This window comes from Vicugna pacos, chromosome 24, assembly GCF_048564905.1.
Source record: "Vicugna pacos chromosome 24, VicPac4, whole genome shotgun sequence".
NCBI classification, from domain to species: Eukaryota; Metazoa; Chordata; class Mammalia; order Artiodactyla; family Camelidae; genus Vicugna; species Vicugna pacos.
In genome coordinates, this window is record NC_133010.1 from 24,777,725 (window position 1) to 24,798,832 (window position 21,108).

Sequence of the window (21,108 nt, forward strand, 5' to 3'; positions counted from 1 at the left end):
TAGGTGATTACATTGATAGGTTTTTCTAATGTGAACTGTAGTTTCGCTGCTTGGTTAAACCACACTTGTGTTACATTATTCTTTTCTTACACTACTGAATATGATTCGCTACTGGTTTAGCATTTTAACCACTATTGTAATAGTGGATTAACCTATATATATATAATTTATTTTTGTTGTTACCAGAGTTATGCTAATCTTGGTACAAACATGTTGAGAACTTAGGATTTTTTCAGTATTTTGGAGCTGTTTATTAAACTTTGGTGTAAATATATAATCTGTAAAAACTGTTATGCATAATTTTATGCCAAGGTCTAGCATCATTGTAGGCCTAATGCTTTGGTTAATTTTTCAATGAATATGGCTTAAGGATTATATTTCTTTGAGTCCCAACTTGTATGAATTTTGTTAGCGTGTATTTGTTTTAGTAAAATATCCAATTCATTTAGAGTTTCAATATGTGGTGTGTGTGTACATATATACAAATACATGCACACACTTATTTAGGTGTATAATTTTAAAATTTTCTGTGAAGGTAACTATTATTCCTTTTTTGTTCCTAAAATTTATATCTTTTATCTCAGTCAGAACTGTAAATACTTGCCTGTGTTGGCAATAATTCTTTTAAAAAGTCACTACTTTTAACTAACTAGTCTACTTTTTCTATTGTGTTAACTTATTTAATTCTCCTTAATTTTTTTCATTCATTTTTGGATCTACTTGGATAATTTTTTCTTGTCTCTTGTATTATAAATATTTAATTTTAAACTTTGTTATTTGCATTTAAGATTAAGAAGTAATCTCTGAATAATACTTTGTCTATTCCCTTGGATTTTTGGAATTTATTGCTCTCATTGTCTTTAATGTTTTGTTTATAATTTCAGATATGATTCAGTTTTTAATCCAAGATAACATCACAATGCCTTTAGATTCACATTTGGATAGATGTAATTGTTATTATACTTTAAATTTCAAATTGATTGCAGATTTGTCAGTGAATGTGGCTTATTTAAGTTCATCTATGGGGAATTTGGCACAGTGGTTGCAAGATGTGGGTTTATCCGTCCTGATCTCAGGTGCAGAAGAGGAATATGGGGAACCTTATCATCTGTATTGACTCAAGCACAGGCAGCTTTAGTATATAGAGTTATATATTATATAGCACATAGGTTCAAACCAGGAGGGAAAAACCAAACAGCCAGTAAGGAAGATCAGAAACACCTTTTGAGTCAGTGCATTTTTCCTGTTAAGTAGTGAACATGGAAAATATTTGATATGATGTTTCTTTACTGTGAAGGAAATACCAGATTGTCAAAGTCTAGTTTTAGGAGAACTCAGTCATACAGTGCTAATAAACTACATTGTGGAATTTCAGGTAATAATCTCTCAACCTCGACTCTCCAATCCCAGTACAGTATGATGTGGGCGCTGGTGGCTCGGAGTCTGTGCTTCTCCTTAACCAGTTGAAGCCCCAGTGACACTCTTGTGCTTTGCTGTGTAGGGAGATGCTTTTCCCTTAAGGACAAGCAGGGAAGTTTGTCTTAAATGGGAGTGGTATTTATGTTTGAAATACATTAAAATCACTAGTAAAAATTTTTTAAAGGTTCTAATGTTAATGTGTGTAATGACAAATGGATCTTTTTAAACTATGAATACCAAGCAACTAGCCTTTTCACTCAACCTGTTTGAAAACTTGAGGTTTATTGGCAGAGAGATCTGCCTTTTCATTTTCACCCAGTCCTTCCCTGGCTTTAACACGTGCATGTTCTTTTGTTTGTTTTGTTGTGTTGCATTTTAACCCTTACAAATCTAAATCTGAACACCTGGCTTTCAAAACTTTCTTGACTAATGTATTTTTCTAATACCTTGTCTTAACTCCTGGCAAAGGAGGCTCTCTGATCCTCTTATGAAGCTGAAAGGCTTCAGATTTCCATACCTGACCTGTGTAATTCCGAGGCTAGCCTGAGTGCCTTGCCTGCCTTCTGTGCCTTCGAAAGTCGTTTTCATCATTCCTCGAGTTCTAGCACAAGGTCAGCCACCTCTTCCTCTTCATTACTCTCCAGTAAACGCTTACAGGGGTATTGTAGAAGTTAGCTGTTATCAGTGGATTGTCCTCTAACCGTGTTCCGTAAATATCACTCTCTTCTCCTCATCATAAATAGCTGAAGAGCTACTTATTCCTGCTTCCCCCTAAGAAAGTCCCAGGATAATCCTCATTACGAAGAGCCAGGCGCTCATTCAGTACTATAGGTCGGCTGGAGGCCAGTTAAACTAAGACAGCAGGTAACCCTTCTCCACTTTACAGATTAGGAAATGGACATTTAGTAGATTCAAGCATCCCAAACCATCGGCTTCAAGCCCTATTTGAATGTCTCTCAGTTTTCAAGAGTTCTCGCCCATAGATGAGTTATTGCAAAGTTTGATAAAGTATTTCTTTGTTGGAAAACTTAAGGAAACTACTGAAAAGAGTTCCGGGTCTTTTTTAAGGATTTTAGTATCCTATAGTGTTGGTTTTTCGAACTACCAGTTACATAATTGGGCATCTGTGTTTTAGTAATTGGCTATGTATTCACATCCTGTTTACACAGTAAGATGTGTCATCTCCTTTGGAATAAAATTGGGGAGAGAACCCAAAGCTCAGCATTCGAGATTCCCGTGTGCAATTTATACGACATGATAAAAGATCTTTCACGAGGCAGGTGTTCTGTTCATATTGCTAAATAAATATGAGAATAAAAGAAACAACACCAGGCTCTGGGGAAAAACAACAGGCCGACGTGTGAAGAGCATGTAGAAGATTCTTGGTGGAATGGCAGCTCTTCACCCTCACACATACTCACAGCTGATAACTTCCACTCAGAAGTTTACATTGGTACAAACGGTAGGTTTTGTGTGTAAAGGTTTTACCAGTACCCATCCCACCTGAGCAGTATCTCACTTCACAGGGCCCTACAAAGATGGATACTCAGCTTCTGGTAACATCGCAGGGGAACACAGTGCTTTGGCAGGATTGCAGTGAAGAAAGTAACTAATTAAGAGAGGAAACTAAGCTAAAAAACATACTTACTGTTTGGTAGTTATCACTCTATTTCATAGCGAAGAGATTTATATATTAATACATTAATAGTAGCAACCCTCATGCAGTACTCACTGTACGCCAGATGTTGTTCCATGTGACTTGTACAGTCATTTAAAATACATAATAACTCGTTGAAATATGTTCTGTTATCATCTTCATTTTGTAAATCCAGAGACTAAGCAGTGGCAAGTTCTGTAACGTGCTTGAAGTCACGCACCAAAGGGTAGAGCCAGGATTAGAACCCAAGCACTCTGGCTCCAGCATCTCTGTTATTAACTATCTAGCTATGTCATTCATGACTTCGAGTTTATGACCAGCTGCATCAGAAATAACAAATGTTATCATTGCCGAATTAAATGACATCAGGCATTGTAATTTCAACACGTTAGGAAATGTCTGACAACACGCATTTAAGAAGACGTGGTTATTCTGACCTTGACTTAGTTCTCTCTTGAATGTACTGTGAGCTGTTACAGGGCTGACCTGAGTGGGCAAACCGAAGAAGTCAGTTGCAAGCCCTTTATGGGATCAAGAATTGCTTTTTGTGAAAAGAATTCTAGTATACTGCAGAACATGAATTGAGTTGAAATGTTGGGTATTTATGGTAAAATGCTTTTGTGTTCATCTTCCCTTGTTTCACAGTCTATCCTTGAGACTATTCCAGACACACCAGTTCACTCCAATGGATCAGCAGACCCTGGACAGTCAGTTCAGAACGCAGTGAGTGGTGAGTCACACAGCCTCCTAGTGAACCCAAGCTGTGTCCGCTCGCTCTTGTGCTGGCACTCAATTCCATTAGCAGGGAATTTCTAAAAGCAAAGTCTAAGTATGTTTTTCTCCCATGTTGATTCTGTCAGTCCAGACTTCTCCGCCCGTCCACCTCCAAACACCCCATTCTGTCATGCCAGGTGAAGTTAATTGAGCCAAATTGGAAGCAGAATCTTTTACACCTTTATTCCCACCTTATCATTCAGAAACTACACACTTAGGTGGTGTCTTTGATTTGGGGCCTCTTTCACAAGCAGTCTGGATCTGCTTAACAGCTGCAAGCAGGCCAGGAAGTGGACTACTTCCAAGAGTCTCTGATTATGCTCAAGTATATGCAGACCGGAGCAGCTTGTGATGTCAGAGTAACAGCTTTTAACTGGGCCTCTTCCCCTTGAGAGTTGGGTGCTCCACGGGGGCTCAGTATGGAATCTCAAATTCTACTTGTAGGAAGTAGGCCCGTTTAGGCCACACTTTTGTGATTCCTAAGTTTCCCATAAGTATGCACACTCTTGTATACAACAGAACCCCATACTTCCGGTGTTAGCTCCAAAATTCAAATAAGTTGGGGTGATGAAAATGTTGTAAGGTTGATTGATGGTTGCACAACTCTGCAAATATGCTGAAAACCATTGACTTGTACACTTCAAATAGGTGAATTGTAGGCATGTGGATTACATTTTAATAAAGCTGTTACCGAAAAAAAATCAAACAGGATGGACTTGTTATGAGTTATTCCGCATCATTCTGTTTGCTGCCATGTTGTTAATCAGTTCAGATCATACCACTAAGAGATGCCGGTCTACGTGGAGCAGTCTGGTGCTGTGGAGCGCTGACCTGTGTAGTCACCACTGTCCGAAGAATCTGCCCGTAGAAGTTAGAGTACTGTTTAACAATTAATCTTACTCTCACTTGAATGCACACCTCTGCATGATGAGTGAGAATCCTAATAACTGTGTTATTTTCTAAGTGCTTATCCATTTACTGTGTGTCCATGTACTGTATTTTTAATCAGTATTACTGCTTAAAATTTTCAGTGTGTTGATTTACAAACTTCTCCATTCAATTTTCAATTAAGATGAATTACATCTTCTATCATATATGTCTTTTATTCCTTTTGTTCTATTTGGTTTTCTTTTAGTCACTGTCTATAGAAGAGGGTAAAATAGATGAATTTTTTTTAATCAAATAATTCTTTTTGTTATATATGAAAAATTTTGCCAGGCAATGAAATAAGATGACGAGCCAAACTCTTAATCAAAAATCAGATTTAGGATTACTGAAATGATTTCACTTGTTTTTGGTAAAGAATCTATTAATTTCAACTTGAGAGAAACATGTATGTGGGATATACTTGTCACCCATTCAGCTCTTTCTTAATGTGCATCATCCAAGATCAGGTAACCAATACCAAACAGGAATTAGGATCAGTTCACCTCGACAAACCTAATAGTGAAGTCCACATTGAATTTGAACAAATCTTAAGAGGCACAGTTCCATAGTTTGGGGGAAAAACCAAGAGGAGTAAAAGTAGCCAGGAATTTCTGGTGAGGTCTCCACCCTTTCTCCTCTGCTTTAAACTGCTGTTTTCCCAAGAGCAGCAATGTTGGGTGTTGATGGACTTAATTTTAATATCATAAGAATATATAGAAATATTCCAATTTTGGACTTTCCTGTAACCTCCAATGCTTTTCATGAGACATAAATGTCTAAAATTAAAAACATCAGATTAAATAGAAAGTTTGTTTGGATAATGATCATAGAAATGTGTTTATAAGGAAGTCTGGCGACTTGGCATTGTTTAACTGAAATCATTCTGAGTGAGTCTGATGCTTTTCCTGGGATGTAAACATTTTGTGCTTATTTTACAGTAAATGGTTATTGATTAAATGGCATATTAAATATTCCACATCCTCTGTTCTTTTAGATGATGACTATCTGGAAAAGAACATTTCATCGGAAACTGAAGAGCTGTCCTATGAAGTATCTTATTCAGAGATGGTTACAGAGGCTCCAAAAAGGAATAAATTAAAGAAGTCAGATTTTAAGAAAGAAGACTATGTTCTACCTGTAAGTAAAACCTTTTATGGTTATTACACTAACTTCCTGTGACTTCTCTGTGGGACAGACTAGAGTTTTTTAAAAAATGTCTTTGTGCACAAGGGCATGGGGAGAGGCCAGGCACCAGGGTTGTATCACACTGAGGACACCACTTGTTGTGCAGTGCACAACCTGCCTGACTGTACCTGGTAGCCCTGGGTTGAGGAAGAGTTGTGAGGGTATGTGTTTGAATACTGTTTATAGATGAAATTTCCACTTGGCTTGTGTGCTTTCATACACTTTATATCCTTATCTCACCTATGGGTTAATGTAGATTCTAACTGTACACCTACTTGAGCCTTTAGAAGCCACATATCAGAACAGAATGGGGATCTGCAGAAAGTCACGGTGATAACAAAAGAAATGAGAGCTTATAGGACAGACACTAAAAATTCATCAAAAATAAATTTAAGAACTGGTAATATTATTATGGGATGGGAAATTAAAGCTATGTACTTCATTATCCTGAAAGCCTCGTTGTATGTATCCAGGATACTATCTCCTGAAAGCCCAGTACAGGAGCTAAGTTACATGGATCTATTTGCTACTCAATAAATGCATCGGGGAAGAATTCGTGATGTGGAATCCTGAATATTCTATGCTGATCAGGGCTAGAGGCATGATGAGCAGGGCTCAGGCAGCTTCCAAGCTAGAGGACTGAGTTATCTAGAATCACGCAGTCTTTGCCCCAGGCGCCTGCACCAGTCGCAAACAAACACCCCAGGATGGAGGGGAAGAGGACAAGGCAAGAAATATAAAACTCACCGATCACCCTCTGTGGGCTCAACACTGGACTAGGTCTAGTTGTCATCATCCTGGTGACTGTTCCCATTTTACAGTTCAGGAAACTGAGGCCCAAACAGCTAAGTAATATATCCCTATCACTACAGCTAGTAGGAGGTAGAAACAGGATTTAAACCTATCTGTATATGTCTCCAAAACTGTTCCTGTTCCCTACGTAGCCTCTGTGTTGGAGGGCACAGTGGTGTTCTGGGGCAAAAGACCAGCAGGACTCTGGTTTTGGGGGAGCCCCTCTGAATCTTTAGAGAGAATTGTCCAAGAGAGGATACTGGTCTCCAGTGTCTCCTCATCCAAGCTGTTTGTCTCTTCCTGAGTTTTGGCTCACCTAGGGTGCAAGCAGCCTTCCGTGAAGAACTCTGCATAGGGTTTAGCACAGGGTAATTGCTCAATAATGATTGCAGGTCTTGTTTATATTGTTGTGGCTATGTGTTATGTTATGTGGCCATGGTCTCAGAGAGAAGATAAAATAACTAAGTGTTTTAGCACAAGGTATGCCTCAGACCACATCCCATATTTTGTTGTTTTGCTTTTAAATACGTAGAATTTCAAAGAACAGGTGTTGAATAAATGAATAAATGAGTGAATGAATGAGTTGGGAGATGATTTTAAAACTCCAAGGAAGCTCTAATTTAGAGAACTCCTATGGAGAATGTGTACTTAAAACTTTCTACTTCAGCATTGTTTTTCAATACCAGGTTTTTTGAGAGCAAAATATTCTTATATACTTTATGTATGTACTAATATATAAAACTTATTTATATTTATTATATAGTTACATGTGTTATACTTAATGTATAATACTTATATTTTATTATTTATATGTAATATTTTATTATTATTTATTTATTACATAGGTACAGTCTTTTTTTTTCAAGATTTTCTTATAGTTTTCACAATATTTCTGGATTGTTGAAGTTTTTTTTGTTGTTGGTCTAGCGTATTCTGTTTTCCAGTGTGGAAATGGAGAATATATAACAATATCATTGTCTTCAAAATGATAGTAGGACTATTTGGCATTTCCTATGCATTTTTCTTTTTTAAGAATATTATGAATTATCTGAATTTGATTTTTAAAATAGAATAACTACTATCTCAGCAAGCATGTACAATCAGTTTCAACTGGGAAATTATTTGCAGTTTTTTAAAATATGCAGAAGAGAATAAATAATGCCTGATTTAAGGATTGATGGTACCAAAAAGAGTCCAAAGCTCTCCTGGGAACACCAAGATGTGGTGCCTTGTACACATGTCTCATATGTGACCATGGTGTGCACATTCCGTGTGACACCTGGGACATGTGCTGCTAACAGTATGGGACATTCCTTTAGAGGAAAACAGGTTTCACAGTTGGGATGGCAGTGTTACAGGATACTTCGCATCACTGTTTTGCTTCTAATTTAGTGTAGTAGTGATCTGCGAATGTTCTAGAAGTCTTACTCATAATCTTTCTATGTTGCAGTGTGCTCCTTAGAGATTTTTTTTGCAAATAGCCTGCCTTGCTGTTCAGATTTAGATTGCCCAGGTGGCATTTGAATGAAAGTATAATCATTTCCCCCTTTGCCATAAAAAATAAATATCCTCCTATGTATTTTAGAAATTTATTGTTCAGAAAACCAGATTTGGCCTCACTGAAGCAGGAGATCTGTCTGCTGAAGATATGAAGAAAATCCGCCATCTCTCTCTGATTGAACTGACAGCCTTTTTTGATGCCTTTCGGATTCAACTGAAAAGGAACAAAACAGAGAAAGTAAAAGGACGAGGTATTACAACTTTTTCTGATTTTAGCACTTTGACACGTTGGAATAGACAGTGCTTTTCTGATTCTTTCTTCTTTCTCCTTGACTGTTTCACAATGAAGATAGTGGGATTTTTGGAGTTCCTCTTACAGTCCTGCTGGACAGTGACCGAAAGAAAGACCCTGGAGTGAAAGTTCCCCTCGTGTTACAAAAAGTGAGTAGATTGTGAACGAAGGGGAGTGAGTAGAGCCCTGTGCTTGCAATTTGTTATTTGTAAACCCACTGGTGAAATTTCCCTTAGGTTTAAAGACACTAAAGCCCTGTTAGAGTTGGGCCTGGGTGATTTTCAGCTTTCTTCCATACGTCCACCTGACATCCACGAGCACTTGGACCAGTTTGCCTTGCTGTGAACTTCTGGAGCCTGTTGCTTTGTCTGACCATAAAGCATCAGATGTGAACACAGATACTCTGTCACATGACTTCTTTCTGTTATGTTTCTTCAAATATTTCTAGTATGCTATTTGTGCATATTTATGTGTTTGTATTTGATTATTCTCTTTGGGATAAAAGATGACTGTTAATTATCAGAAGTCCATTTACTAATCATACAAGTATTTGCTGAGATGTATCACAGGTTGAGGTTTTTTTTTTTCAATTGAAGTATAGTTGATTTATAATGTTGTGTTAGTTTCTGGTGTATAGCAAAGTAATTCAGTCATTTATATGTATATTATATATACTCTTTTTCAGATTCTTTTCCATTATAGGTTGTTATAAGATACTGAACATAGTTCCTTGTGCTATATAGTAGGACCTTGTTGTCTGTCTGTTTTGTAGTGTGTATCTGTTAATCCTAAACTCCTAATTTATCCCTCCCCCTTTTCCCCTTTGGTAACCATCAGTTTGTTTTCTTTGTCTGTGAGTCTGTGTTTTATAAGTAAGTTCATTGGTATCATTTTTTTAGTTTCCACATATTAAGTGATATTATATTATATTTGTCTTTGACTTACTTCATTTAGTATGATCACCTCTAGGTCCATCCACGTTGCTGCTAATGGCATTACTTCATTCTTTTTATGGCCGAGTAATACTCCATTGTATATATTAACCACATCTTTTTTATTCATTCTTATGTTGATAGACACTTAGTTTGCTTCCATGTCTTGGCTATTGTAAATAGCACTGCTGTGAACATTGAGGTGCATGTATCTTTTCAAATTAGAATTTCCTTTGGATATATGCCCAGGAGTGGGAGTGATGGATCATATGATAACTCTATTCTTAGTTTTTTAAGGAACCTCCATACGGTTCTCCATAGTGGCTGCACCAATTTACATTCCCCAGGTTGAGTCTGTGTGTGTGTAATCATTTAAATGAATTTTCCAAACAAAGCCAAGTAAAGTCTAAAAATCAGCTAATTCTGTTGGAGTTTTAGATATGACTAGAAAGATGTGATACATTTAGACAAAGGAGAATTTTGGAAAATTTTGAAAATGAAATTATCTGAACTATCATACATGGTTACCTCTGTGACCATCATTGGTGAATGGCTCATTTGCTTTTAAGTCATGTTTTTCATAACCAACAGTTAACACTGATTTACTTAACTATGCATTTATTCAACAGTGACATCCAGTGGCACAATTAAAATTCCAAGCCCTAAGCACCAATCTACTGAATTTTAAATTAAGTTTTTAAATGATATGTGAAAGTACTGACTGAGGAGACATACTTACTTTATTCACAGTAACAATTCTACATCTCTTTACTATGTTCCTAAACTTTGCTACCAAAACCTCAAACTGAGCTGCTCCTCAAATCAGGTGATTGGTTGGCTGCCCATAGGAGCAGGGAGGGCAGCAAGCAGAGAGCCAGAGGATGCTCCCAACCTCCCAATGTGCACATCTGTAGGGCACCTCCCCTGCCCAGGGCCCCGCTGGGACATCTGTGTCCTGTCCTGTCTGGTCAGCACTGAGCGGACTCAGGAGATCAGTCTTACCACCTCCTCCTACTGGTGAGGCAACTGAGGCAGCGTAGGGTGAGATAGCTTACCCAGAAACACACAACCAGCCAGAGGCAGATGCAAAAAGGAGCATAGCAGATATATATCCAAAGCCAAGTCCATGGTGACTAAGATTTCTTTCCTTCCTTGAATTAGAACCAGAATTATGCCCTTTGTCCTCTAGAAGAAAATGCAGACGAATCTGAGCTTCGACCGTGGATTAGTATTGTTGGCTAGGTGTGTAAACCTAGCAGATGGGAGGTGCTCGGTGCATGCCAGTCAGACGAAGTCTGGGTTTATCCCGCGTTGGCATCTCAGGAGAGGCCGGCTCTAGTTACTGCTAGTGTCAGTGCCCCTCACTGAGGGCAGCTGGAGGCCGACTCTTCCCCTCCTGTGGGACAGCCGTTTCTGAGGAGCATGTCTCTTCCTCCTAAGTCTCTACTTCTCTTCGTATCCATAGGAACTACCTTAGATGCTGCCACCATCATTCTTGAAGGGAAAAGAGCAGAGACTCTGGGTCCTGTTCTTGCTGTGTGAATGTGGGCAGATCATTTTCCCTTCCATGCCTCAGTGTCCTTGGCAGTGGAACGGGCATACTGCTTCCCCCTGCCTCATGGGATTACCGCGAGGATTGCATGAGTTAATGTCCGTAAGTGCTGAGAATGTTACCTGGCACAGAGTAACTGCACAGTCAATGTTAGTGTTTATTACTATTTAATAACAGGCTGTCATCATTACTGTAAGAGCTATAAGCCTTTACAGTTTCTAATTCTTTGGTCAGATTTTGAGAATTCCCTGTATAGTTTCTTAGCCAGAGTGCTACAGCAAATGGTAGTAAATTTAGGATCTTTTCTTATCAGTCAGCCTGTAAGATACAGCAGTCAGATCACAGAACAGTTAAGTGGCAGCATACTTTTGTGGTTAAGAGCACAAGCTTGAGAGGGTTGGTGCCATTGCTCCTGAGACTGATCCTAGGGAGCTGAAAACAGCTGTAATTCTCCATTTCCTCATTTGCAAATCAGAGGCTAATGTTGACCTCGTGGGAAAGTGTGAACATTTTAACAAGGCATTCAAGTACCAGGCATGTATATGCTTGGGAATTTTTCAGTTGTTTCCATCATCATTATTTTTTCAGATGTGTGTAATCATTTGGAGATGTTTATTTTTGTAATGTGTCATTGCTTTCTAGTTCTTCGAGAAAGTTGAGGAATCGGGGCTGGAGTCGGAAGGGATTTTTCGACTTTCAGGATGTACTGCCAAAGTCAAGGTACCGACGTTTTCTCTTCCTAGTTAGACACCTCTGCTAGCTAGACCCAGTTTACACATAGGTGTCTAGTTGCTCGCTGCTGCTGCTGTGGTTGATACTAAGCTTGACTCCACCGAGCATTCCTCAGCACCTCTGATGAAATGTTGCTCCATGATTCTGAGTCGTGTGGCCTTTTCAATTAAAACAACAACAATGAAACCGCATGTCAATTCGCCATCAAAGACTGCCGCTTGTCTTTGGTTTGGAAAAGTTGAAACGTCCCAGCACTGTTTTGGGGGTTAAATACTTTAGTTTTCTGTGTTCTTCACAGTCTTGGAATTCACTAAGCCAGCATTAGATGATCCCTGATTTCCATTACCAGTTGCTTTAAACTTAGACACATCCTTCAGCTCTGCTTTTAATGAAAGTCCTTATAACAATTTGTAGGAATGTCTGTAACCACTAAAACACTCACTCAGCAGTTCTAAAACCCAATTCCATTTAAGGGAATGTTAGTTTCTGTATATGAAACCACCCTTGCAATGTGAATTCTTTTTACTTTCTTACTTCTATATGGTGGCAAACTCTTCAGTACAACAAAGAAAAGAACCAGTAGAAAAGAGAAGCTTTTCTCATAAATTTCCAGTAAGATACCCCACTTTGCAAACATACACAATGTAGAGCCCCTCCCTGCCCTGGAGCTGTCGCTGGTGGGTGAACTTGGGAACATGTGCAATTCTAAATAATGAATCCTTAAGGGAAGAATCTCAGGGAGGGGAAGTGAACTTGGTTGTGTTTAGAACTATTAAAAGGAATTGTGTAGGGGTGGAAAAGCATCTCTTCAAAATTAATTCATTTTGGCACATGTTTTGGGAAATTCTGTTTGTATCAGAAGTTCAGAGTTTTTATATAGAAGTATGATGAGATATTTTTCAGAGTGGAAACTGAGACTGTGTCTATTGGAAGACCCAGAAAACAGATGTCAGGACAAAGTTGGGAGTAAAGAAGGTGACTGGGGAGAGGGCTTCTGGAGGATGGAGGGGGAAGATGCAGGCTGGGCCAGGCTGAGCCTCAGGCCAGGTGACCGTCTAACTGCTCACTCTACGCCCACAGAGCGGCCCTGCACTGGGCAGAGTGGCCAGCCAGTCCCTACACCGCACAGCCATTGCGGGGCTTCCTGCAGGGAAGGGCCTGATGCCCCTCAGACCGTGCCAGAAGCTGGGGAGTCAGCTCGCTGGATTTGTTGCAGAGGAACAGCCAGTTCTTTTTTGAAGGGAGACCTGAGCAGTGCACCCCCACTTTCTTTGCCAGTGACTGAGGCGATCAGCACATTTGGGGGGTTGTGCCTCCCTCGGAGTAGAGGTTGCTAAGTGCTGGCACAGGTTCACTTGGAAGGCAGGGAAACCCCTAATGGCTCCTGAAGGTGTGTACTTTCTAAATGGAATCTGCTTTTTGTCTCAGGTTCTCACAGGTATGGTTGTTTATATATACTTCTCAATAAATGCATCCTAAATCTGAGGACAAAAGCTATTACTAGTTTTGGTTAACTCTCTGGTTTTATCTGTAGAGTCAGAGAATCAAAGTGAAGTCAGGGAAACGAATTTCCTGAACAGGATTAGACTCCATCCCTGTAAACCTCCCTCCATGGCTGGGAAGCTGTATTGTACATATTCTTACTGACTCTTCCTTTGTGTGTGTCAGAGAGACAGAGAAAGAGGGGAAGGAAAAGCGAAACGGGTATGATTCTATTTTTGAAAATAATCAAAAGGAGAAAACATAGCACATTTCTTTTGTGTATGAAGTTTAACATCATAGCACAAGTTACTTTTCTTTAGCTAATCTTCTACTGACAAATACTTACCAAGGCCAATAACTCTTAACATGTTCTAAGAGGCACGTGCATTCCTGAACCACATGTAGGTAAAAGTTCCTTTTCGCCTTAATTGGTTTTATGTAGCTTCAGCCTATTTTTTCCATCTCTTGTTAGTCCAAAGAAATGTAATCCAGATGTTTTCATGGTTTGGGCTCCAGGAAAGCCAGTGTGAAAGAAATCTGGGCCAGTGAACAAAAACAGGGGAATACTGCAGTCAGAAAGGCATTGTAACTTGATATAGTACAGGAGGTCTTTATTTCTCTCCTTTGTTCAGACTTTAAACTTAAAAAACTTTTTTTCATCTGTTAAACTATTTTTCTAGGAATGTGCTTGGGGAAAGAAAGTTTAAAAAAAAAAACTCCATTGTAATTATCCTCAAATCGTGCCAAGTGGATGACGCTAACACGGAGGTATCTTTATGAAGAGTCCAGCCTGCGTTTGTGTGTTCAGGGCCTGAGTGGACTCACGGGGCAGCCTCCCTGAGGGGACCCAGCTGGCTTCAGCTGCACGGGGCTGCCAACTGCTGAGCCCATTCCTGTATTTGAGGCCTCAGATCATTTGGAACCAATGTAATGCTTTGGTGTTTCCAGTGATTTTCCTTTTCTAAAAATGACAAAAGATTTGAACCAAACACCAAGGAATATATTTTATGGAAGAAAGCACACTGGTTTGACATGTGAGACTTTTTTTTTTAATTTGTTTGAATTACCAGGAGGTGGCGCTAAATGTTTTTTAATGAGGTTACCGGGTCTGCTGGTTTCCCCTCCTGAACTGGTTTTTCATGCTGAAGGCGGGTCATTTGCATTTTTATAAAATTACCTCAGGAATGGAAGCAGGTGGGAGATTTGCTCAGAGGAGATTTAAGGATGCAGCTCCTGACCCTCACTTGGTGTCCTCATTCACGGAGGACAGAAAGCATAACTTCTTCAACCTCTGCACCCTCCCCATCTCCGGCCGGGAAGACTCAGCACCTGGGTCACATGCAGGACCGCCATGGAAATGTCACGTCTCCCCACCTTCCACCGTGCTCCAGCCCAAACCAAGGGAGGACATCCTCCTTCTCTGTTCTGTTTCACACTGGCCATCCAGGCAGGACGAGGTGGTGTTCCTACCCGAATGTCCACATACACGTGGGGTTTCCATAGTAATGACACTAGAGGTTGTAACAGATTGAGACCAGGGGAGGTGAACGCAGCCAGCATTGACTGAGAGCTCTCTATGTGGCGGGCCCTGCCCCCTGAGCTTTACATTATATTATCTGACTTCATCTCTGTGAGGTCATGTTAACATCCCCATTACACAGAAACTTGAGGCACAGGGCATACAAGTAGGCAGTAGTGGAATTAGGGTAAAAACCTGAAGAATCTGATTCTAGAGCCTGCCCTTTTGACACTGGTGCCCCATTGCCTCTTCGGTGAGTCGAAGCACTGGCAGGTTAGCATGCGTCACTCTGGTGTTTCAGAACACTTTCTGTGGGGAGTGAATTTGAATTCTACTCTTTCTGGCACTTCCTGCCCACCTGAAAAACAGGTTCTTATCTGCCTCACAGCAGTGGTACCAGGCAGTGCACAGAAAACACCTGCTCCTCCCCCTCTGTTTCCTGTTAACAGCTCCCCACCTGCCCGCCCATCACTCCAGCCGGCAGTCAGAGTCACCTTGGGCTTTATTTCTCCTTCTCAGTTTCATATACAATCCATCACTGCTTCTTGAGAATGTCCCCTCCTGGGCACTTCTTAAATGCCACCTCTTCTTTCTGTCTAAAATTGCTTATCCAGGTTAGTCCTTGATTATCCATCACCAGAAATGATGCTATAGTCCAATAACAGCTCTCTGTGTCTCTATCCTGCTCCCCAGCCAGCGCCGAGCTCCACCCTCCCACAAATCACATTTCCATCTGGCTATCAGAAGATAAATCTCACCTTCTCATTCTATGGCTTGGAAAGGTTCCATGTTGCCTCACTGCCTGCAGAATTAAGTCCAGACCCCTTAGGCTGGGCTCTGAGCTGTTCCCCAGTCTCATCTCTCTCTGTCTCACCCTTGTCAGTGATACTCCAGAAGCACAGAGCTACTAACTGGAGACCCCAGACCCACTGGGGCTTCTTGGATTTTGTCACAGCTTGAACAGTTTCTTCTGTCCAGGACACCCTTATATTTCCTCTTCCTCTGGCAAGCTTGTCACCAGTCCTCAAGATTGGCCCTGCGGAGTTTGATTCCCCTTTTTCATGGCTGCACAGCACCCAGTACATGGCTTTCTTACAGCATTCAACACCCTAAATTAGTATTTTGAGTCCATGAACTCATCCAATGTACAAGACGCCCAAAAGCAAAGAAGGGATCTTATGTATCCCCCTCCTATCTGAGCCCAGTCTGTGTTCTCTTTTTTCCCCAAGGAAAAGCTTTATATGTAGATTTCAGTGCTTTATAAAGGATATTTATCAGCCAAGGATTGCTTGATTAGCTGTATTATTCCTGCTAGACTGAGAGCTTCTTAAGAGGAAAATCTCCTTTTGATGTCATCCGAAGGGACTAGAGGGTTAGCTCGGAATCGGTCTGTCTCTGTGAGAGAAGTGTCCTGCCAGGGCGTCCCCTGGTTTGCAGGCTCTGGAGCTATAAGGGTGTTTATGTCTGGGCTGGTTAATGAGCTACTCCTTGGAGGAAAAGGTCAGATTTACAAACTGATGCTGGTTGTTGCATGTTTAAGGCTGGAAGATGTAGGTATCTCATGAGAGTAAAGCAGAGGCCCTAAGGAAACTGAGGATTTTCAGGGTTCTCTAAGTGTCCTTTTTGAAACAGTTATTGTCAGTTGCAGAACTGACTGGAACTGCGTGGCATTACTGGTAAACTCTGTAGTTGAAGGGAGTAATAGAATGGGTGGCTGATCATCAGGTGAATTGATAGTATAAAATGTATAACCCAAGTTAAACTTATGGAGGTTTAGTGATATTTTAAAAATATTTATGGTGTTCCAAACCTTAGGAAGGATTGGACAAGCATGCTGACATTGGAACAATTATACATCGTGACATAAAACTCTGCTGTAACTGCTCCAGGGAGACGTCACTGGTCTGCACGTTGCATGAGATCAGAGTTCCGTTATTGGGATGTCTCTCATTCTGTATGTGAACTAGGCAAGAAGCATATATTCTTGACCTAATTTAGAAATAGAAGACAGGATGGCAGAAGGAAGGGATCATTAAAAAGGGGGGGGGGTAGAGACTTTGTCAAAATCTAGCAGTGCATTTATCATGTAGGGATAGGCAGTGTTCTGCCAAAACCACATAAATGAAACTGTGATCTGAGAAAGGAACTTTTTTATTTGTGTAGAATTGGCAAATTATGTTAAGATTAACATTCTAAAAGGATTTTAGAAAACTTAAAACAAGTTCAGAAATACCTATTTCAGTTCTTTAATAATGTTGAAAAAAGTTAGGGTTAGTAGATACTGGCTTTTCAATCTAGTTACAAAAGTAGTTTATTGAATGAGTTTTTAAAGGGGAAAAAAGGGATCCAGAGGTAAAATTCATTCAATATTGACTGTTTTCCTTGATTTTCAGCAATACCGTGAAGAACTGGATGCCAAGTTTAATGCTGATAAATTTAAATGGGACAAAATGTGCCACAGAGAAGCCGCAGTCATGTTGAAAGCATTTTTCAGAGAACTGCCCACCTCTCTCTTCCCCGTGGAATATATCCCTGCCTTCATCTCTCTGATGGAAAGTAGGTGGAAGAAGTTAAGTGTCAATGGACTAAGATATAAGGTCAACAAAATGACACAGAGCAGAAGAAAGTTGCATAGTCAGATATGATCATAAATGTATGGATTTGCTATATCCTGGCAGTGCTTGGTGAAATTTGAGTTCGCTGGTAAACAGTCATTTCTTTACATGTTTATACATCTAAGTCTGGTAGATATGATTTAGAGCGTTTTGTAGTCATTAAAAGGCAGAGAGGATTACAGAAAGAACAGGCTCTTGAGATTCGCTCAACCATCTGTTAACCGTGCAGTCAACCTTTCTGAGCGTCATTGCTGCACCTGTAAATTACAGATGATACTTACTTGTCAGGGTTTTTGTAGGTATTGAGTGAAGACATCCAGGAGAGTGCCTGGTGTATAACAGTCCTTCAGAAATACAAGATCTCACCCTTCTTTAAATCTGAGGTCCTGGGTCTGATGATGTGGCATGCAGTAGCTACACAGATGTTTTTCTCTGAGAATTACAGTATCACGTGCGTGAGGCCTTAAGTGGGGAGGACGTGGATAAAAGCATAGAAACCGGACAGTGTGTGTTATATTTGGCAGTCAAGGAATAATTTGGCATGGTTTTAGCCTAAAGGTTGAACGTTGAGAAGGTGTGACAAGAAAGAAATTTAGAAAAGTAGAATGGGGCTGTGTAGTTTGGACTGTGACTATTAACCTGAGGAATTCAGGGGTCACAAGCCTAAATTTGTATAAGCATGTTAAGTGAATGGTGATTCTCTATGGACGGAAAGGGACTGTGGCTAGATTGAGAGGATATGTCCCATATAAAGGGGTTGGTCACACTTAGCTCTAGATGATGGTTACCAAGCAGGAGTGAGAGTCTGAATCCAGGCTTTAATGAGAAAACTCTTAATTTGAAAATTTCATGCACAAATTCAAATTTTAAAACATTACGTGAGCCTAACAAGTGTTATCTATATCTGCTGGTTTCCAGCCTTCTGCAGGTTGACCAGAACTATAAAATCCTTAAAACCACAATGAAAGAAAATAATAGATCCTAAGTTGAATGACAAAATTTGTTCTAAAAATTAGTAGGTTCTAAAGCTTTAAAATTTCTGAATAAACCAGATTCATAAAATAATCCTTTGTCTTCAGAGAAGAGAATATGATAAGGCAGTCCTGTTCTAACCTTTAATTGGCATACTGTGGTCAGTAACTTTTTTGTTTGTAAGATGTAGTATTTTTGTTTTATAAGAGAGAGCTAGTTCTCTTCATTCTTTATTTCAGCTATTGTATATTTTCAGTTCTAGAATTTCCAGTTGCTACTTTTGAACTGTTTTCTCTTTATCTGCTGAGATTGCCTATCTTTTCATTCATTACAAGCACATTTTCCTTCACATCATGAGCATAGTTACGACAGCTGCTTCAGAATCCTTGTCTGCTGGTTCCAACATCTGGGTCATCTGAGGGTTGGTCTCTGTTAATTGTCTCCTGCCTTGCAAATAGGTCACTGTGACAAGTAAACTTAAGCTGTATCTGGAACATTGTGAATATTTTTGGAGACTCTTCTGTAGTATTTCTCTAAAGAGTGGAGTGGGGGTTGGGCTTGTTTTTTGTTTGTTTGTAAGCAGACAATTTGCCTTCTAACCCTTACCTAGTCTACTCCATATATGCATGGTTTATGGGGTGAGCAAGATTTGGGTGGATTTTACACAGGAATTAGGGCCTTCTAGCTCTTGATCTTTCCTTTCTGGGATTCCCCTTAACTTCCCAGTGGCTGTGGTCATCCTGAACCCTGTCCTCAGTTGTTCAGGCCAGAAAGACTGGGGTTTTCTTTTGGAATCTTAGCTACCACATGCAGTGCTGACTATGTTTTTTGTACTTTGTCCAGAGTTCATAGTTCAGGAGGGTTGAGAGGGGACGAGCTTACTCAGCCATACCAGAACTCCCTCCCTTTATCTGTAAGTCCAAAAACCACAGGGTCTTCTATAAAGCTTGCACTCCTGGAAAATGGGCTCCAGAAGTATTAGTTTCACCTTTATCTGTGGTATATACTGAACAGTTCATGAAAACAAATTGGGGCCACAGAGGATTTTTTTTGTTTTGTTTTTCTTTTTATGGTCCTATGGAATTATACAAGGAGGAGTCAAATCTCTCATGTAAGACCTGTTGGGAGAATCATGGTTAAGAAGGAAATCATATTTAATTTTTCTTAATATTATTATTTAGATATTGAAGCCAATATACGTCAGTGAAGGGAGAGAATCTGGAAAAATACCCTGTAAAATGTTCACAGGAGGGTCCACATTTCTTTGTATGATTTTGAAAGTGAAAAATAACTATATTGCAGTGATTGATTGGATACCAGCCAACCCCGCAGGAAACCCGAAGTTCTAGGCTGCTGCAAGTAGGGAAAATGGCCTTTTTGCCACCTGGAATTTCTCCTTGTAACAAGATTTTCTGAAGGGAAAAACTATAAACATGTGTGTGTTTAAGCTGCCCCTGTTTTTGCTCTAAGATGGAGTTTGGAGAACGTGGAGTCTTTTCCACTAGTGTTATTACTTTCTCTTTTCTCTTTGCAAACTTTGTCCCAAAGTTGGCCATAAAATTAAAAGACTAATAGTTCATCAACGAAACCTTAGATACTTTCATTAAAAGTTTAATAAATTTCTGGGAAAATAATGACCTCAGGAGGGGATAAAAAAGACTGTTAACTAGGATGCAATAAATGAATTAACCACAAAGCTATTAACCATGAAACTATAGGGCCAGGTTTCCTAAATAAAATGAAAATGGGTTATTTGCCAGTTTAGGTTTTTAATCTTAAAAGGAACTTCATATCTGAAATTGATGGAAATACAGAGCCTCCATCTGCATCTTTTGTTTCCTCCCCAGAGGTTTTTTTGGGGAGTTGCATTGGAAAATAACAGACAGCCGTTAACCTGCAGTTTATGCATTAATTGTCTTATATGTCCTCAAAGACTTTGTACTGAGATGTGCTCCGGATAATGCCTGTTACTCCGGCAGACTCACGTCAGTGTGCATTAGCCATATTCAGAAACAACCTGGACCTGTGTCATGTGTGTTTACAAGTTTGACATAAGTTTTTAAAAACATGGGGATTGTGTCGGGACAATATGATGCGAGCCTATAAGTACTCCTCCCATCTGTTCCTTCATTGCATGGTTGTATGTAGTCATTTCCTCCTAATTCAGGGGCACATGACCTCCTGTGCACTAGTAGCTCATCACAAGAGTGTTTCCCCTGCTGTAAAGCTAGGTAACTATATAGGCGGCCGACTGCCTTTATCCACTGACTTTAAATTGACAGATTTTCCTTCAACTCGAGAACTCCCTGGGGATTACAGAACATAATACCAAGAGACCGTTTTGAGGAGAATACCCAGAGACTGGGCCAAGACTGGATGCTCTAGTATACCCTACGTTTTCAACACAGCTGGTCATAGATTATCCAGCTGTGGATGGAATTCCTAAAATCTTTTCCCTAAAATGGGAAAAGAGCCAGCATTGAGAACACACAGTAGTAGAATGCCAGCCCTCGGGCGCCATCTTCTGTCGCTGTCGAGGGATAAAGTACTCAAGAATCTCCAAAGATCCAACCACAGTCCCCTTCCCTCCGTGTCCATTTAAGATCTAAATCATTGATCATAATAACAAGAGCAAACACACGTAGGGGTCACTATGTGCAGGCACTGATGTAAACACGCTGCACTTTAACTCATTTAATCTTCGGAACAGCCCAGTGAGGTAGGTGTGATGACTATTCCGATTCTACAGATGATCAAG

The 21,108-nt window shown here is 40.0% G+C and overlaps 1 protein-coding gene across 10 annotated transcripts in view; it reads left to right on the forward strand.

Annotated features, from left to right (window-relative positions):
• ARHGAP28 (Rho GTPase activating protein 28) overlaps positions 1–21,108 on the forward strand; it is a 167,633-nt gene that overhangs the window by 127,122 nt on the left and 19,403 nt on the right. For all 10 annotated transcript variants that reach the window (XM_072949228.1, XM_072949233.1, XM_006213611.4 and 7 more), the window contains 6 exons: positions 3,722–3,806; positions 5,772–5,914; positions 8,340–8,505; positions 8,604–8,695; positions 11,673–11,750; positions 17,157–17,319. In XM_072949228.1, the coding sequence (XP_072805329.1) occupies positions 3,722–3,806; positions 5,772–5,914; positions 8,340–8,505; positions 8,604–8,695; positions 11,673–11,750; positions 17,157–17,319 (727 nt within the window). The remainder of the gene's footprint in view (positions 1–3,721; positions 3,807–5,771; positions 5,915–8,339; positions 8,506–8,603; positions 8,696–11,672; positions 11,751–17,156; positions 17,320–21,108) is intronic.